Source organism: Salvelinus namaycush, chromosome 26, assembly GCF_016432855.1.
Source record: "Salvelinus namaycush isolate Seneca chromosome 26, SaNama_1.0, whole genome shotgun sequence".
Classification (NCBI taxonomy): Eukaryota; Metazoa; Chordata; class Actinopteri; order Salmoniformes; family Salmonidae; genus Salvelinus; species Salvelinus namaycush.
The window spans coordinates 32,894,374-32,914,210 of record NC_052332.1 but is presented as its reverse complement, the minus strand read 5'-3'; the positions used below and the strand labels follow the sequence as shown (position 1 = coordinate 32,914,210).

General features: G+C 42.5%; 1 protein-coding gene across 1 annotated transcript in view; it reads right to left on the bottom strand.

Annotated features, from left to right (window-relative positions):
- LOC120021085 (ryanodine receptor 1-like) overlaps window positions 1–19,837 on the bottom strand; it is an 81,623-nt gene that overhangs the window by 3,509 nt on the left and 58,277 nt on the right. The window contains exons 49-67 of the mRNA XM_038964729.1: window positions 19,408–19,507; window positions 18,827–18,906; window positions 18,672–18,748; window positions 17,253–17,326; window positions 14,245–14,325; window positions 13,997–14,085; window positions 13,404–13,532; window positions 13,206–13,310; window positions 12,260–12,265; window positions 6,810–6,891; window positions 5,402–6,705; window positions 5,176–5,291; window positions 4,875–5,037; window positions 4,660–4,746; window positions 4,104–4,388; window positions 1,538–1,668; window positions 1,382–1,424; window positions 1,151–1,284; window positions 956–1,016 (exon numbers count right to left, since the gene is read on the bottom strand). Of these exons, the coding sequence (XP_038820657.1) occupies window positions 956–1,016; window positions 1,151–1,284; window positions 1,382–1,424; window positions 1,538–1,668; window positions 4,104–4,388; window positions 4,660–4,746; window positions 4,875–5,037; window positions 5,176–5,291; window positions 5,402–6,705; window positions 6,810–6,891; window positions 12,260–12,265; window positions 13,206–13,310; window positions 13,404–13,532; window positions 13,997–14,085; window positions 14,245–14,325; window positions 17,253–17,326; window positions 18,672–18,748; window positions 18,827–18,906; window positions 19,408–19,507 (3,147 nt within the window). The remainder of the gene's footprint in view (window positions 1–955; window positions 1,017–1,150; window positions 1,285–1,381; window positions 1,425–1,537; window positions 1,669–4,103; window positions 4,389–4,659; window positions 4,747–4,874; window positions 5,038–5,175; window positions 5,292–5,401; window positions 6,706–6,809; window positions 6,892–12,259; window positions 12,266–13,205; window positions 13,311–13,403; window positions 13,533–13,996; window positions 14,086–14,244; window positions 14,326–17,252; window positions 17,327–18,671; window positions 18,749–18,826; window positions 18,907–19,407; window positions 19,508–19,837) is intronic.

Here is a 19,837-nt window from a genome sequence, read left to right as displayed (position 1 = left end):
GGTGTTCGCACCGGCTCTCGACCCGAAACCTGCCCCTCCGCCTGCCCTGCCGGAAGCTGGGCCCGCGGTTTGTGGGGCCATTTAAAGTCCTGAGGAGAGTGAATGAGGTTTGTTACAGGTTACAGCTTCCCCCCGATTACCGTATTAACCCCTCGTTCCATGTGTCTCTCCTCAGGCCGGTGGTGGCTGGCCCACTCCAGGAGTCTGAGGTGCGGGAGGTTCCTCCGCCCCCTCTGGACATCGAGGGGGCCCCGGCGTACTCCGTTCGCTCCATACTGGATTCGAGGCGAGGGCCTTCAGTACCTCATGGAGTGGGAGGGTCTGGAGGAGAGGTGCTGGCTTCCGGTCGAGGACGTGTTGGACACTTCAATGCTGCAGGAGTTCCACCGTCTCCGTCCGGATCGCCCTGCGCCTCTCCCTCCGGGTCGTCCCAGAGGCCGGTGTCGGCGCGCTGCTGGAGCCGCGCATCAAGAGGGGGGTACTGTCACGACTTCCGCCGAAGTCGGTTCCTCTCCTTGTTCGGGCGGCGCTCGGCGTCGCCGGTCTTCTAGCCATCATCAATCCACTTTTCATTTTCCATTTGTCTTGTCTTCTCACACACCTGGTCTTTATTTCCCTCATTACATGTTGTGTATTTAACCCTCTGTTCCCCCCATGTCTTTGTGCGGAATTGTTTATTGTAAGTGCATGTGCACGCTTTGTACCCATTTGTTTATTGTTCTGGTTTCCGGTGGTTTTATGAATAAAACTGCTCCATTGATTACCCAGTTTTGCTCTCCTGCGCCTGACTTCCCTGCCGCCAGTTACGCACTCCCTTACAGATGTAATCAATTTTAGAATAAGGCTGTAACGTAACAAAATGTGGACAAAGTCAATGGGTCTGAATAATTTCCAAATGCATTGTATGTATATAGCTCAAAAATAGAAAACACTATTTATCTATAATCCCTCTTACCCCGTCTGTGAACACAACTCCAAATTTCCAGATCTGGTACTTGAAGTCAATAGACGTAAACCTGAAAAAGATTACTTCAATGACTTTCATATATTTGTGTAGTAGGTTTAAAAATACAGTTATTTTAAGTGCCTTAATAACCCAATGAAAAGCTCCCCTATAAGATTGGAGAAGTATAACAGCATTGATTAATACCTGGCCAACGTAGAATTGTCGGGTTCCTCCGGCTTCTTATCAGTTTGTTGACTGACATCTAACGAGGCTAAATCCATGCCTAGGAGCTCTGCAATCCTCTCTCTGCCGTAAATGTCTCCATACTTATCCAGGACCTGGCCACACAGACACATCATAGAACATTCCATCCAAAGACCAACTCAACCAACTTCATCCACACATAGCCTCTAAGATAAAAAAAAAACATCTTACCTTTCGCTTAACAAACTTGTCCCAGTAGTTGCTTGGGAAAGAGCTGTGAATAAACAAGGCATCATTTAAGCAAGGATTCCTCTGTAAAGTTTTCTGAAAGGAAATAATACTAGTGGGTATAGGTGGACTTCTAGGAGCTTGTCTGTCCATGCTTACAGTGTGTTGAGGACCAGTCTGTCCCATTGGCCTTTGATGTCATCATCCTCAGGCTGCTCTGTAATGTAAAGACCATCAAACTCCAGTTTCCTGGCCAGCTCCTTTTCTCTTTTAAAGATCACAAGAGGGATCTGAGAGGAACACACATTCTCTCTTGTCATTGAGCCGTTCATGTAAAGGTCATCATACAAATCACTCATGTGTTAATGGTTATGGGGCACAGATACACTTGAAGTCTACTGTAGTAGTAGTAGTAGCAGCAGTAGTAGTAGTAGCAAAAGTAGCAGTAGCAGCAGCAATAACAGAAGTAGCAGCAGCAGTAGCAGTAGTATTAGTAGCAGTAGTAGTTGTAGTAGTAACAGTGGGATTAGTAGCAATAGTTGCAGTAGTATTATCAGTAGTATTTGTAGCAGCATTAGTAGTAGTAGCAGCAGTATTAGCAGCAGCAGTAACAGTAGTAGTAGTAGTAGTAGTAGTAGCAGCAATAGTTGCAGTAGTATTAGCGGTAGTAGTAGTAGTAGCAGCAATCGTTGCAGTAGTAGAACTTGTATAAGCAGCAGTAGTAGCAATAGTTGTATTAGCAGTAGTAGCAGTAGTAGTAGTACCAGTAGCAGTATTAGTAGTAGTAGCAGTAGTAGTATAGAAGCAGTAGTAGCAGTAGTAGTAGTAGTAGCAGCAGTAGTAGCAGCAGAAGCAGCAGTAGTAGTTGTAGTTACAGCAGTAGTAGTAGTAGTAGCAGCAGTAGCAGCAGTAGTAGTAGTAGTAGCAGCAGTAGTAGTAGTAGTAGCAGCAGCAGTAGTAGCAGCAGTAGTTGCCGTATTAGAACTCGTATTAGCAGCAGTAGTAGCAATAGTTGTATTAGCAGTAGTAGTAGTACCAGTAGCATTATTATTATTATTAGTAGTATAGCAGCAGTAGTAGCAGTAGTAGTAGTAGTAGCAGCAGCAGTAGTAGTTGTAGTTACAGCAGTAGTAGTAGTAGTAGCAGCAGTAGTAGCAGTAGTACCAGTAGCAGTAGTAGTAGCAGTAGTAGTATAGCAGCAGTAGTAGCAGTAGTAGTAGTAGCAGTAGTAGTAGTAGCAGCAGTAGTAGCAGCAGCAGCAGTAGTAGTTGTAGTAGCAGCAGTAGTAGCAACAGAAGCATCAGTAGTAGTTGTAGTTACAGCAGTAGTAGTAGTAGTAGCAGCAGTAGTAGCATCAGTAGTAGTAGTAGTAGCAGCAGCAGCAGCAGTAGTATTAGTAGCAGCAGTAGCAGTAGTAGCAGCAGTAGCAGCAGTAGTAGTTACAGCAGTAGCAGCAGTAGTAGTAGTTGTAGTTACAGCAGTAGCAGCAGCAGCAGCAGTAGTAGTAGTAGTAGCAGTAGTAGCAGCAGTAGCAGCAGTAGTAGTAGTAGTAGCGGCAGTAGCAGCAGTAGTAGTAGTTACAGCAGTAGTAGCAGTAGTAGCAGCAGCAGTAGCAGCAGCAACAGTAATAGTAGTAGTAGTTGTAGTTACAGCAGTAGCAGCAGCAGCAGCAGTAGTAGTAGTAGTAGCAGTAGTAGCAGCAGTAGCAGCAGTAGTATTAGTAGCAGCAGTAGTAGTAACAGTAATAGTAGTAGCAATAGTTGCAGTAGTATTAGCAGTAATATTAGCAGTAGTATTTGTAGCAGCAGTAGTAGTAGTAGCAGTAGTAGTAGCAGCAGCAGCAGTAACAGTAGTAGTAGTAGTAGTAGTAGTAGCAGCAATAGTTGTAGTAGTATTAGCAGTAGTAGTAGTAGCAGCAATAGTACTCGTATTAGCAGCAGTAGTAGCAATAGTTGTATTAGCAGTAGTAGCAGAAGTACCAGTAGCAGTATTAGTAGTAGCAGTAGTAGTATAGCAGCAGCAGCAGTAGTAGTTGCAGCAGTAGTAGCAGCAGCAGCAGTAGTAGTTGTAGTGACAGCAGTAGTAGTAGTAGCAGCAGTAGTAGCAGCAGCAGCAGCAGTAGTAGTAGTAGCAGCAGCAGTAGTAGTAGCAGCAGCAGTAGTAGTAGCATCAGCAGTAGTAGTAGTAGCAGCAGCAGCACTAGTAATAGTAGTAGTAGTAATAGCAGCAGTAGCAGCAGTAGTATTAGTAGCAGCAGTATTAGTAGCAGCAGCAGTAGCAGCAGCAGTAGCAGCAGTATTAGTAGCAGCAGCAGTAGTAGTAGCAGCAGTATTAGTAGCAGCAGCAGCAGTAGTAGCAGCAGTATTAGTAGCAGCAGCAGCAGTAGTAGCAGCAGCAGTAGTAGCAGCAGCAGTAGTATTAGCAGTAGTAGTAGTAGTAACAGTAGTAGTAGTAGTAGTAGTAGTAGCAATAGTTGCAGTAGTATTAGGAGTAGTATTAGTAGCAGCAGTAGTAGTAGTAGTAGTAGTAGTAGTAGCAGTAGTAACAGTAGTAGTAGTAGCAATAGTTGCAGTAGTAGTACTAGTATTAACAGCAGTAGTAGAAATAGTTGTGTTAGCAGTAGTAGAAGTAGTAATAGTAGCAGCAGTAGCAGTATTAGTAGTAGTAGCAGCAGTAGTAGTAGCATCAGTATTAGTAGCAGCATCTACTACTGTAGAAGCCTCACCTTTAGACAGTTGTAACCGATGATGCAGAGGAAGGCGATGACGGTGTGCAGGGTAGCCAGGAAGGTGAGGGTGGGCTGCATGTAGCCAGTGCTCTCCTCCAAGAAGAAGTAGACTGGGCCCCCCTCCTCTTCCTCATCTCCTCCTTCCTCCCCACCAGATCCCTCCATCTCCTCCGCTGAGCCCTCAAACAGCCCAATTCCCTCAAACAGCACTCCCAACCCTGAGCCCTCAAACATGCCAGAGCCCTCCACCTCATCACCTTCTCCGGGGGGGCTGTCCGACACCTGCACAATGGACACAGGCAGACACAGAAAAACAAATACATTACTAACATTTAACACTAGATGTTATAAGCATTCGAATTGAAGGCAGTCAATTCATGAAGTGATTTGAATAAAACATTAAAACATTGAAAAACTTTTGAATGAAATCGTTTCAAATTTTCAGTTTATTGAGAAGTCATTGAAAATAGATGCTATTTGTTTCAATTATAGAATTGGAGTGATGGTAAGATATTTAAAGGTGACAGAAGATAATATAGAAGCATTTCTTGACCTTGTAGAAGAGTAGAATAAAGTTCAGGGCAAATGCAATGAACAATGCCAGAAAACGCAGATTGTAAAAGTTCCGAGAGAGGTAGTTCTGGGAAAGAGACAAAATAAGTTGTATTAATCACAAGTGGACAGTGGAATTGACAGTCTGTAAATTGCGACATCAACACGTTGCAAAAACTACTGCAGGATAGCAATTATTTATCTGTCATGTCTAACCAAAAATTTGTTTCTTTGGATGTCGAGCTCAGTCCAGAGTTGGAACCCTTGCTCCCTGTGTTGCTTCTTATCTTTCTTAGACTTGGGTTTCTTTTCTATCGCTTCCTCCTGCTTCTCCTCTTTGGTCTCAGCTTCTTTCTCGACCTTCTCTCCATTTTCAGTGCTGAGAATGAAGTAGTAGGGTGTTTTTTGGCACATTCCAACAAACACCACAACATTAAAGCATGTACAGTATGGTTTATAAATGGGGATGAAAGAGTTAATCTTCTGTACATGTAGGAAGATGGCCTGAGGTACTCACTCTGCCTTCTCAGGCTCTGGAGGGGGCTCCTTTATGGCAGGAGCAGAAGCCGGTTCAGCAGCTAGGCCATCAGCAGCTCGGCCATCAGCTGCTGCAGCAGCACCCTCCTCTGGTTGCTGCCAACCACAAGAAAAAGGTCATTATTATAAGTGAATCTACACATACGTTACTGGAAAGCTCACCATGCACTTCTTAGTCTCTGCATTAGAAAGAAAATGTGCCTCACCCGTTTCCTCTTGGTCAAAGGAGTACCCTCGGGAGTAGGAGGCTCAACAGTGGCCTCAATTCCCATGTCACCAAGTCCACCAGGAGCATCGATGCGTGGTGTCCCCCCACCTTCCTTGTCTTTATTGTCCTCCTCCTCTCCACCGCCTGTGTCTATTTGGTCAGTCACCCCTCCTGCCTCCTGCTCCTTCCCAACCCCAGGCTCCCCTGGCAGGTCCCCATGCACCTCATCCTGGGTGGGGTCAGGCATACTGGCCAGGATCTCTGTCACCGTGATGTTCTTTGCTCCCTCCACCAGGCCTCCGCCAAATAGAGTTTGCCAGATGAGCAGGAAGAAGCCCTTACATACACTGTAGATGAAGTGCAGGATGCCGATGAGGATAGTCCAGAAGAAGGTAGCCAGACCCACCACTATCTGCTTGATGGTCATCTTCCTTACCCTGCGGTACTGCCGTCGCAGGTTACGGAATGTGAAGATACTCAGGAAGTTCAATACGCTGTTGATGAAGTCTGCAAAGGCAGAGATGGTCTCTGGCTCTCCTTCCTCTCCATTGCCTTCTTCATCTCCACCTCCTCCTCCTCCTGCATCAGTTCCTCCTTCAGCTGGATCATCATCATCCTCCTCCTTCTCCTCCTCCTCCTGCTCCGAGATCTGGGAGGCGATGTTCATCTCAAAGATAGTGTCCTCGCAGAAGTTGACAAACATCTCCATCTTCTCCGACTCGGCCCCCTCAGTAACCACATCAAAGATGAACTGTCGTTTGGACTCTCTGACCTGAGGCATCTCCCACTGTGTGCGGTTGACCTCGCTGATCTCAAAGTAAATACGCTCTATCTTCCTGCTGGCACCCATGATCTCTATACGGCCCAGGAAGGGGCGGAAGTAGTTGAGTACACTCTCTGCCTGCTCTAGGAAGTTCTTCAGCCTGAGGTCATGAGGGACATGTTCAGACAGGTTGGTCAGCAACACTGCAATGTTAAAGCCAATGTCTTTAGCTGGCTCCTGGAAGCGGTCGGCAAACTCCTCAAAGTTTATCATGTCGTTCTCATCAGCCTCTGAGCAGGACAACAGGAATTGGATCTCGGAGGGAGAATACTGTTTCTGGCTGTCCATGGCCTTCTGAAAGTCTTTCTTAGAGATTAACCCTCGGGGGTCAGTCACGTAATCACGGAAGGCGTCTGACGCCACAATGTCCTTCAGTTTGAGGAACATGTCAAAGAACTTGAGGATCATCTCCACATTGCTGGAGGACTCCACCAGCATGTCCACCATCTGACGGGCAATGGTGCCGTTCACCACATTACCTGAAACACGACATTGCAAGGAGGCAAATCATGAAGGAGGTGGGAGAAATTAAAGAGAAAAACAGCAGAAAGACAGAAAGTCTGTCATAAATTTTTTATTTTACCCTCTAGGAGAGAGAGCAGCATAACCACCATGTCTTTCTGGAGGTCCAGTAGCTCCTTCAGCAGGCCAATCTGGCTGGAGTCCTACGACACAGCACAAACATATACACAAGGCTTCACAACAATGGCATTTACTGTTACTACAGTGCATTTCAGGCCTGCAGACTTCTAATGATATTGAAGATAATTCTTCTGCCAATGAAATCTCAAATTGTTGGAGAATCTAGAAGTATTCATGCAGTATGACAATAGTGAGAGGGATGGTCCGAACACATATAGTAATGATTTTCCCAATCTGTATGAATCCGCTGAAAAATACAGTACCAGTCAAAAGTTTGGACACACCTACTCATTCAAGGGTTTTTCTTTATTTTACTATTTTCTACATTGTAGAATAATAGTGAAGACATCAAAACTATGAAATAGTGAAGACATCAAAACTATGAAATAACATATATGGAATCATGTAGTAACCAAAAAAGTGTTAAACAAATTAAAATATATTTGAGATTTGAGATTCTTCAAAGTAGCCTTGATGACAGCTTTGCACACTCTTGGCATTCTCTCAACCAGCTTCACAAGGTAGTCACCTGGAATGCGTTTCAATTAACAGGTGTGCCTTGTTAAAAGTTAATTTGTGGAATTTCTTTCCTTCTTAATGCGTTTGAGCCAATCAGTTGTGTTGTGACAAGGTAGGGGTGGTATACAGAAGATAGCCCTATTTGGTAAAAGACCAAGTCCATATTATGGCAAGAACAGCTCAAATAAGCAAAGAGAAATGACAGTCCATCATTACTTTAAGACATGAAGGTCAGTCAATCCGGAAAAAATTAAGTTTCTTCAAGTGCAGTCGCAAAAACCATCAAGCGTTATGATTAAACTAGCTCTCATGAGGACCGCCACAGGAAAGGAAGACCCCGAATTACCCCTGCTGCAGAGAATAAGTTCATTAGAGTTACCAGCCTCAGAAATTGCAGCCCAAATAAATGCTTCACAGAGTTCAAGTAACAGACACATCTCAACTTCAACTGTTCAGAAGAGACTGCAAGAATCAGGCCTTCGTGGTCGAATTGCTGCAAAGAAACCACTTTTAAAAGGACACCAATAAGAAGAAGAGACTTGCTTGGGCCAAGAAATACGAGCAATGGACATTAGACCGATGGAAATCTGTCCTTTGGTCTGATGAGTCCAAATTTGAGATTTTTGGTTCCAACCGCCGTTTTTTGTGAGACGCAGAGTAGGCGAACAGATGATCTCTGCGTGTGTGGTTCCCACCGTGAAGCACGGAGGAGGTGTGATGGTGTGGGGGTGCTTTGCTGGTGACACTGTCTGTTATTTATTTAGAATTCAAGGCACACTTCACCAGCATGGCTACCACAGCATTCTGCAGCGATACGCCATCCCATCTGGTTTGTGCTTAGTAGGACTATCATTTGTTTTTCAACAGGACAATGACCCAACACACCTCCAGGATGTGTAAGGGCTATTTGACCAAGAAGGAGCGTGATGGAGTGCTGCATCAGATGACCTGGCCTCCACAATCACCCGACCTCAACCCAATTGAGATGGTCTGGGATGAGTTGGACCGCAGAGTGAAGGAAAAGCAGCCAACAAATGCTCAGCATATGTGGGAACTCCTTCAAGACTGTTGGAAAAGCATTCCAGGTGAAGCTGGTTGAGAGAACGCCAAGCGTGTGCAAAGCTGTCATCAAGGCAAAGGGTTTGAAGAATCAAAAATATGAAATATATTTTGATTTGTTTAACACTTTTTTGCTTACTACTTGATTCCATATGTGTTATTTCATAGTTTTGATGACTTCATTATTATTCTGCAATGTAGAAAATAGTACAAATAAAGAAAAACCCTTGAATGAGTAGTTGTGTCCAAACTTTTGACTAGTGCTGTCTGTCCTAACTTCCATCTATGTGATCTACCACTCCTTTTTACATTTTTTATTTATTTCACCTTTATTTAACCAGGTAGGCTAGTTAAGAACAAGTTCTCATTTACAACTGCGACCTGGCCAAGATAAAGCAAAGCAGTGCGACAAACAACAACACAGAGTTACACATGGAATAAACAAGCGTACAGTCAATAACACAATAGAAAAAAAGAAAGTCTATATACAGTGTGTGCAAATGGCGTGAGGAGGTAAGGCAACAAATAGGCCATAGTAGCAAGTAATTACAATTTAGCAAATGAACACTGGAGTGATAGATGTGCAAGTAGAAATACTGGTGTGCAAAAGAGCAGAAAAGTAAATAAAAACAATATGGGGATGAGGTAGGTAGATTGGATGGGCTATTTACAGATGGGCTATGTACAGCTGCAGCGATCGGTTAGCTGCTCGGATAGTTGATGTTTAAAGTTAGTGAGGGAAATATAAGTCTTCAGCTTCAGTGATTTTTGCAATTCGTTCCAGTCATTGGAAAGGCGGCCAAAGGAGGTGTTGGCTTTGGGGATGACCAGTGAGATATACCTGCTGGAGCACGTGCTATGGGTAGGTGTTGTTATCGTGACCAGTGAGCTGAGATAAGGCGGAGCTTTACCTAGCAAAGACTTATAAATGACCTGGAGCCAGTGGGTCTAGCGACGAATATTTAGCAAGGGCCAGCCGATTAGAGCATACAGGTCGCAGTGGTGGGGGGTATATGGGGCTTTGGTGACAAAACGGATGGCACTGTGATAGACTGCATCCAGTTTGCTGAGTAGAGTGTTGGAGGCTATTTTGTAAATGACATCCCCCAAAGTCGAGGATCGGTAGGATAGTCAGTTTTACTAGGGTATCTATGGCGGAGTGAGTGAAGGAGGCTTTGTTGCGGAATAGAAAGCCGATTCTAGATTTAATTTTGGGTTGGAGATGTTTAATATGAGTCTGGAAGGAGAGTGTACAGTCTAGCTGTCACGCCCTGACCATAGAGAGCCATTGTTTCTCTATGGTATAGTAGGTCAGGGTGTGACTGGGGTGTTCTAGTCTATTATTTCTATGTGGTGTTCTAGTTTATTATTTCTATGTGACATTCTAGTTTTCATATTTCTATGTTGGTGTGCTTGATATGGTTCCCAATTAGAGGCAGCTGGTAATCGTTGTCTCTAATTGGGGATCATATTTAGGTAGCCTTTTTTCCACCTGTGTTTTGTGGGATATTGAATTTTGTATTTTGAGTAAGTGTATGTAGCACCTCTGTAGTCACGGTTCGTTTTTAGTTTATTGTTTTTGCTAAGTTTCACTATTAATAAATGATGTGGAACTCAACATTCGCTGCGCCTTGGTGCGTTTCTACAAACGAACGTGACACTAGCCAGACACCTAGGTATTTGTAGTTGTCCACATATTCTGAGAGCCACGCTGTAGCTTCTTCAACAAATTCACCTCAGTGGTTAAAAACTGTAGGTCATCTGGGGTCAGCCCTGTATACAGGTATCTGCCAAAATAAAGAAACACCAACAAAGTGTCTTAATAGGGTGTTGGGCCACCACCAGAACAGCTTCAATGGACCTTGGCATAGACTCTACTAGTGTCTGGAACTCTATTGGAGGGATGTGACACCAGTCTTCCACAAGAAATGTCATAATTTGGTGTTTTGTTGACGGTGGTAGAAAACGCTGTCTCAGGCACTGCCCCAGAACCTCCCCTAAGTGTTCAATTGGGTTAAGATCTGGTGACTGAGACAGCCATAGCATATACTGTACATCATTTTCATGCTCATCAAACCATTCAGTGACCACTTGTGCCCTGTGGATGGGGGTCATTGTCATCCTATGGGGGCATAGCCATGGTAGGCCAAATAATATCCCAAATAATGGCCTGCCCATCTTTTTTTATACATGACCCTAAGCATGATGGGATGTTAATTGTTTAATTAACTCAGGAACCACACTTGTGTGGAAGCACCTTTTTTTCAATATACTTTGTATCCCTAAAGTGTTTCTATTATTTTGGCAGTTACCTGTTTGTACTCAGTCTAAGAAATAGATTATGAACTGGTACAAAACTGCCATTATAGTAAATGCTTATGTCAAAACTGCCATTACAGTAAATGCTTATGTCAAAACTGCCATTACAGTAAATGCCCATGTTAAAACTGCCATTACAGTAAATGCATATGTCAAAACTGCCATTACAGTAAATGCTTATGTCAAAACTGCCATTACAGTAAATGCTTATGTTAAAACTGTCATTACAGTAAATGCTCATGTCAAAACTGCCATTACAGTAAATGCTCATGTCAAAACTGCCATTACAGCAAAGGCTTATGTTAAAACTGCCATTACAGTAAATGCTTATGTCAAAACTGCCATTACAGTAAATTCCCATGTCAAAACTGCCATTACAGTAAATGCCCATGTCAAAACTTCCATTACAGTAAATGCTGATGTTAAAACAGCCATTACAGTAAATGCCCATGTCAAAACTGCCATTACAATGAATGCTTATGTTAAAACTGCCATTACAGTAAATGCTTATGTCAAAACTGCCAGTACAGTAAATGCTTATGTCAAGACTGCCATTACAGTAAATGCTTATGTCAAGACTGCCATTGCAGTAAATGCTTATCTCAAACCTGCCATTACAGTAAATGCTTATGTCAAACCTGCCATTACAGTAAATGCTTATGTTAAAACTGCCATTACACTAAATAGTTATGTTAAAACTGCCATTACAGTAAATACTTATGTTAAAACTGCCATTACAGTAAATGCTTGTCTCCACGGTAAGACAGAATGAGATGAAGGTTAGAGGGACATCACCTTACCCTTAAGATGCTTGCATTTTACTGAGGTACACATTTAAAATATTTCATCATAAATGATTAACCGATCAGGGAAAATTACATTTTACTACATCAACTTACATTTTACAACTTACAATTCATGAGAGCCTGTAAATTCACTTGGTTTTTGGGCCAACAACATATAGTTTAAGTTCTTAAAAGTAAAAAAGAATATACATTTTACACAGAAAGACTAGAGAGCAACATGCATCTACAACTTTATGCTGGGGCAATGTTAGAATTAGTCAGAAAGCATCGCATCATACACACACACTGTCAAAACATTACGGTGTCCAGGTCACTCTAACCCCTATACAGTGTATGCTCCATCGGGGGATGTTAAAGGGCTGTCCCTTTTTTCAGCGAGCTTTACATTCACCTGCTTTTAAGCATTTCACTTTCCTATCCCTAATGTAGGTTAGTAATGTCATTGTATAAAGAACTTGAAGTTAACCAAATAAAGCAATGTTTTCATTGTTGCAGTAGGTTGTTTTCACTGTTCTGGAGGTTGACATACAATATTATTGAATTACAAAATAAGTATTTTTCTAATTCTTATTCTAGCTTTAAAGGCAGGTGAGTATAAAACAAACTGAGAAAAAAGCAGGTATGAATCAGGAACAAACTGGTAAACACCCAATCACGTCAACGATAGATAAATAAAATGAATACATACTTTACCCTGCATAGACCATGTGAAAGACAGTTTACATAATCAATATCTCATAGGATTTGTAAACGATAAAAACATAAAGACAGTGCTACATTTCAAAGTACTTGGTTTTTACAGTTGACTATAGTTTCATCAAGGTGTTACGTACTAACATTACACCGCTAATATATTTCATTATCAGTACATATAACTTATCAATCTACAAACTATTTACTTGTAACTAACATACTTACAGTACGGTACAAATATGGCATTACTTTCTTCAGTTAAAAAAGGAGTTCAACTGTTCAATAGTGTTCCAGTCATGTATGTGGTGTGTCTGCAAGCCAGTGCATTAGTGTGAATGTCAGGTAGAAAATGAGAGTGTGCATGAGGAGATATCTGTGAGGCTGATTGCTTTGTGCCTGGGAGTAAGAGAGGACACTTTCATGTAGCAGAGGTTTTTAGCATCACAATAAGATCTAGTTCACCATTCCAGATTCACTTTCTACTTTCACGGTAAATATATATTTTTGAAATTACAGACTTATCAGTCAAACAATGCATCAAAAGTGTTCAAGTTGTTGGCTTGAAAGGCGTTTGTTAAATGCATAGTTGGCAGTCAAGTGTAAGTTCATAGCAAATTTTCACCCCAGCAATGGTAACACAGACCACTTTGATATGTGAAACCACAATCCTTTAATAAAAAGTGCACAAAATAGCCTATCTATACCATGAAATGTAGATGCAAGTGTATTTTGTGCACAGCGTAGTTACATACAGATGATTTTTGTGGGCATTTACATGCCAGATACATATATATATATATACAAACTATGTAATTTCCTCATGCACATCCAACTTTAGTGTAAGGTACACAATGTGTGGTTTCTAGGGGGATAATAGCCATGTTTTGTGTGGTGAGATGTGTAGATGTGTATGTTGACATTTTGAGGCAGGTAGCTTGTACCTGTGCCAGCTTCATCATCAAGTGGGCAAAGACGTGGAGGAAGCCTACTACTGCATCCCACAGCCTGCTGTGGGTCAGGGACTGCTGGTTGCCTGTACACGGACCCTGAGGGGAGACCACCGGGTACGTATGGTCACACACATACCCAGTAACATCCAGTCATCTACATACTGTACAGATGAATGGGTTTATACTCACCTGGATGTACTCAGTCAGACTGTTAAAGATCTGTTTAGCCACTGTCATGGCCTTGGAGAAGTTCTTCTTGCCTGGCTCATCGATGATCTCTTTCCCAGAGTAATACCAGTAGAAATCACTGATTGACTCCTTTAGAGAGAGAGAGAGATAGAAAGAGCAAGAGATAGAGAAAGTGAGAGGGTGAAAGAGAGAGGGTGAGAGAGAGAGGGTGAGAGAGAGAGGGTGAGAGAGAGAGAGAGGGAGAGAGAGAGAGAGAGAGGGTGAAAGAGGGAGGGTGAGAGAGCGAGAGATAGAGAGCGAGAGATAAAGAGAGAGAGAGAGAGAGAGAGAGAGAGAGAGAGAGAGAGAGAGAGAGAGAGAGAGAGAGAGGGTGAAAAAGTGAGGGTGAGAGAGCGGGAGAGAGAGAGGGTTAGAGAGAAAGCCACTGTGCTTCTGCATTTCTTGCTCTTTGTAGTTTTAGGTTGGGTTTCTGCACTTTGTGACAACTGCTGATGTAAAAAGGGCTTTATAAAATTCATTAGAAATGTGAATTTGCATGGTAAAAGGGATAACAGGACACCTTTTTAACAGGTATGTGTTAATAGTTCCAGTACCTGCAGTCGGAGGAGGTAATCCACAGTGCAGATGATGACGTTGATAGTGGTGGTGCTGCCTGTCTGTGTCCGCAAGTAGTTCTGGAAATCTGGAGTAAAAACAGAGAGTCCACTCAGATAGACTGCCAACATTTGATTAGCATTACAGCAAGTCATGATTCAATGTCATTCTCCTAAGTGTTGCTGTGCCCCCACAGACGAATCCATCATTCCCTAAATAGAACACCATTGGATAATATTTTTCTCACCGTTATTGTGGCCCTCACAGAGCAGCTGCAACATGCGGAACAGATCACATGTAAACTCATCATCCGACATGACTTTCTCACCTGGAGAGGTCAGACAAAAGGGCAGAGGATCAGACTAGTTTTAGGGGTACTGGATGTATTTGACGGAAGGGGGGGTTCAGTCAGGCCACCTCTATCTATCTGTATGTAATGTAGGTGGGAGACTAACTAGACAATTTGAGCCATTCGTCCGAGTGTTAGGCAGTGCATGCCATTGTCAGCAGCACACATGCTTGCAGCAATAAGGTGAGTGTGATTATCATTTTACATCTCTCCATCACGTCTGCATAATCATATTAGTAAGAGCTGCAATAACCTCCTCCTTACAGACTGTCCATCTTCCTTAAGTCCATACTGAGTTGTTCACTGTAACTACAATATAGAAAACTTCAAACACTTGCTGAATCATGGCCAATAGGTTGGCATGTACTGTAAAAGCACATTCACAGCAACGATAAGAACTTCTGCACTTTTAGACACATAATCAAACACCATTATGTTACATACATAAACATATAAAGAAACAGTTCTCCATCAACACTGAAAACACAGTATACTAAATACACAGTATACATACAGATAAAAGTACATGGTCACATCAACATGTATAGATACAATGGACAACACTGTATACCGCACAGACATTCAACGTAATGGAGAAGTTGACCCTGTCAGTTCCTTAGTCAGTGCATGCAGAAACACAGTCATGCAGCACAGACCTACTGCACTCCTCTACCTTCACTGAATGTGGGTTACGAGGGCCAGAGTTTGGATTTCTGTCCAAGCAAGGTAGAGTTGAGGAGGGATGATGTCATTGTGGGGGGGATTACAGTGTAAGTCATGTGAGGGTTCAGAGGTGGGTGGGGCAGACAGAGTGCTGATCTAGGATCAGTTTGCCTTTCATATGATAAAAAAATATGATTACAGCGCATTCGGAAAGTATTCAGACCCCTTCCCTTTTTCCACATTTTGTTACGTTACAGCCTTATTCCAAAATGGATACCATAAAAAATCCTCATCAATCTACATACAATACCCCATAATGACAAAGCGAAAACAGATTTCTTTGAATTTTTTGCTAATTTATATAAATCAAAAACAGAAATACCTTATTTACATACGTTTTCAGACCCTTTGCTATGAGACTCGAAATTGAGCTCAGGTGCATTTGTTCCCCTTGATCATCCTTGTTTCTACAACTTGATTGGAGTCCACCTGTGGTAAATTGATTGGACATTATTTGGAAAGGCACACACCTGTCTATATAAAGGTCCCACAGTTGACAGTGCATGTCAGAGCAATAACCAACCCATGAGGTCGAAGGAATTGTCCTTAGAGCTCAAAGACAGGATTGTGTCGAGGCACAGATCTGGGGAAGGGTACAAAAAATGTCTGCAGCATTGAAGGTCCCCAAGAACACAGTGGCCTCCATCATTCTTAAATGGAAGAAGTTTGGAACCACCAAGACTCTTCCTAGAGCTGGCTGCCTGCCCAAACTGAGCAATCGGGGGAGAAGGGCCTTGGTCAGGGAGGTGACCAAGAACTCGATGGTCACTCTGACAGAGCTCCAGAGTTCCTCTGTGGAGATGGGAGAACCTTCCAGAAGGACAACCATCTCCGCAGCACTCCACCAATCAGGCCTTTCTGGTAGAGTGGCTAGACGGAAGCCACTCCTCATTAAAAGGCATGACAGCCCGCTTGGACTCTCAGACCATTAGAAACAAGATTATGTGTACGACTGGGTCGTTCAGGGTCTGAACACCATTCTTTTTTTTGTTATACATTTGCAAACATTTCTAAAAACCTGTTTTTGCTTTGTCATTATGAGGTATTGTGTGTAGATTGATCAGGGGAAAACTATTGAATCAATTTTAGAATAAGGCTGAACATAACAAAATGTGGAAAAAGTCAAGGGGTCTGAATACTTTCCAAATGCACTGTATATGGACAGATCCTAGATCAGCAATCCTACTCTGAGACGCTTTGTGGATACAGGCCCAGAGTTACAAACACTGAGGATTAATATGAGAGATAGATAGATCCAGATATTGAGCTAATTCCGTGCTCAGGAATTCTGATTGCAATAGTGGTGAGCTTCTGAGTTTCAGTAGATCTGTGGTTAGCCACTCAATGGGAAAAAACGCTTTTCAGTCATTGTCTGTTGTTAGGGCACATTACTCTTTGAGAGTTTAATAAGTTTACTATGAATACAGGAATGTACAGTATATACCCGAGAAACAATGGAATTGGCATTACTTGACATGACTGAAAGGTTATTTCATAAACTCCTTGAGTGTGAAATTGAATAAAGGTGGGCCCCACAACACAAGATAATTAAGAGCTAAAGAAAATGAAGAGACAGGGAGAGGGAACAGGGAGGGCAAGAGAAAGAGAAAAAGTAGATAAACAGAGGGACAGAGGTATCACTTACCCCGTTCTGACTTCATGTCTGAGGACCAGCAAAGGAGGGAATGGGAAGAGAGGATAGGGGAGGGAGGGATGCGATGATGGCAAGGTAGGGAAAGAGAGCGCCAGTGAGTTGATGGACAACAGTAGAACACTTAGGAGTTTTAAACTAAGAATTAGTTAAAAATAATTCTACACTTACAAAATATTTGACAAATTAACATTGAATGTAAACACAAAATATTAGCAAGTCAAAATACAGTACTAAAAAGACACCATGTAAATTCAAATTACCAACTGATAAGGCGTTAGCACTGACAAAATTACAGTCATATCAACACATGAATCACCCAATCATTATTGGACAGCAGAGTTGATGGATGTTACTAATACTGAAAAAAAAATGAGGAATGAGGTGGAGGAACTCCCACTCAGTGACCACAGGCCCTGATACTGCACTGGTGTGTGTGATTATCTGGGCAGGACATGGATGCAAAGATGGTGTAAGGTGGTACAAAGTTGGTGTACCAGTGTCCAGTACAGTCAGAGCTTTAAAGACTTACTTGTTCCCTCCTCCGACACCATGCCCAGACCCTCTGCCTTGTTCTGTCTCTCAAAGGCATTCAGGTCCAGGACACTGCCATGAAAAACAACATACAGTCAACTTTTATCAAACTTCATAAGCTGTTGGCTCCATTTTCCATTTATATACACTACTGTTCAAAAGTTTGGGGTCACTTAGAAATTTCCTTGTTTTTGAAAGAAAAGCAAATTTTTTGTCCATTAAAATAACATCAAATTGATCAGAAATACAGTGTAGACATTGTTAATGTTGTAAATGACTATTGTAGCTGGAAACGGCAGATTTTTTATGGAATATCTACATAGGCGTACAGAAGCCCATTATCAGCAACCATCACTCCTGTGTTCAAATGGCACGTTGTGTTAGCTAATCCAAGTTTATAATTTTAAAAGGCTAACTGATCAATAGAAAACCCTTTCGCAATTATGTTAGCACAGCTGAAAACTGTTGTGCTAATTAAAGAAGTAATAAAACTGGCCTTCTTTTGACTAGTTGAGTATCTGGAGCATTAGCATTTGTGGGTTCAATTACAGGCTCAAAATGGCCAGAAACAAAGAACTTTCTTCTGAAACTCTTCAGTCTATTCTTGTTCTGAGAAATGAAGGCTATTCCATGAAACAAAATTTCCAAGAAACTGAAGATCTCGTACAACACTGTGTACTACTCCCTTCACAGAACAGCGCAATCTGGCCCTAACCAGAATAGAAAGAGGAGTGGGAGGCCCCAGTGCACAAATGAGCAAGAGGACAAGTACAATTAGAGTGTCTAGTTTGAGAAACAGACGCCTCACAAGTCCTCAACTGGCAGCTTCATTAAATAGTACCTGCAAAACACCAGATTTTAGATAAGCAGGGCAGGATGGATATAGGTCTATAACAGTTTTGGGCTAGAGTGTCTCCCCCTTTGAAGAGGGGGATGACCGCGGGGGATGACCGCGTATCTCAGATGATACGAAAGAGAGGTTGAACAGGCTAGTAATAGGGGTTGCAACAATTTCGGCAGATCATTTTAGAAAGAGAGAGTCCAGATTGTCTTGCCCAGCTGATTTGTAGGGGTCCAGATTTTGGAGCTCTTTCAGAACATGTCTGGATTTGGGTGAAGCAGAAGCGGGGGGGGGGCTTGGGCAAGTTGCTACAGGTGGTGCAGAGCTGTTGGCCAGGGTACGGGGTAGCCAGGTGGCAAGCATGGCCAGTCGTAGAAAAATGCTTATTGAAATTACCGATTATTATAGATTTATCGGTGGTGACAGTGTTTCCTAGCCTCAGTACAGTGGGCAGGGAGGAGGTGCTCTTATTCTCCATGGGCTTTACAGTGTCCCAGAACTTTTTGGAATGAGTAGGTGTATCCAAACTTTTGACTGGTACTGTCCTTTATGAATAATTCAGGGGTGAAGACAAACCTGCATGTCTGCATTAGAGCCTGGACACTCAAAAAGAAGCCAACATCCTTCTTGTCCTTCAAGTACTCAAGCATTTTCTGCAAACAGACAGTGAGACCAGTCAATTACTACTATATCCTCAGGTCAGATGGACAGCCCACTGAGAGGACACTTACCTGTTGAACCTCAACGTTACCACTGTTTAGGATGGAGATGCCCAGTTTAAGGGTGGAGGACACCATGCAGCCAGTCTCACCTAGATGCAGAGAAAAGTACTCTTTACCATTTTAGATGACGGGTATGAATAATGTCTTTGATATGTGTCGACCACGACAGGTACCCTTCAAATACATGCACTGTGATGGAGAGACATCGACTTGTAGTACTGCAGGGTTCTCCATTAGGCGGTCCGCAGGCCAAATTATTTTATTTGCCCCCCCCCCCCCCCCCCTCAAGTTTTTTCTGAGCAAAAAATAAGCCTCAATGTGATTTTAATTTAGGAAATCTGTTTCTAAGTATTCCTACGCATAAATAGAGAGGCATTTTTGATCGTATCCCAATGTAATCAAGGTTTGAAATTATTATGTTTTTGTTAAATACTATATCTGTTTGGGATTCTTGTGGTCAATTTGAAGTGTACAAATGATTTATAACTAAATTATGTTCCGGCCCCCTGACCATCCTCTCAAGGAGAAATCGTCCCACAGTTGAATGTAATTGGGGATCCTTGGTGTAACTGCATGGGTTGGGGAAGTACCTTTGCAAGCACTGATCATCTGCAGCACCATCTCAGCCGCCCCACGGTTATGGAGACGGGACTGCTGGTACAGAAGTCTCTGTTTCTCCATCTCTTTTTCCTGTGATGGACACAGATGCTGTGACTGTGTCCTGATGGTCACACAAAGAAGGAGAACAAGTGACAGTCACACAGCTAGTACCTAGCTGTATAGACCTTCTCTCTAAGCTCCACTGATTTGCTGCCCTAAACTTTGTTTTAATAGTGTAGGCATATAGTTTTAAATGCTTCATATACAATGCCAGTCAAAGTTCGGACACACCTACTCATTGAAAAGTTTTTCTTTATTTTTACTATTTTCTACATTGTAGAAAAATAAGGAAAACATCAAACTATGAGATAACACATAAGGAATCGTGTAGTAAGCAAAAAAGTGTTAAACAAATCGAAA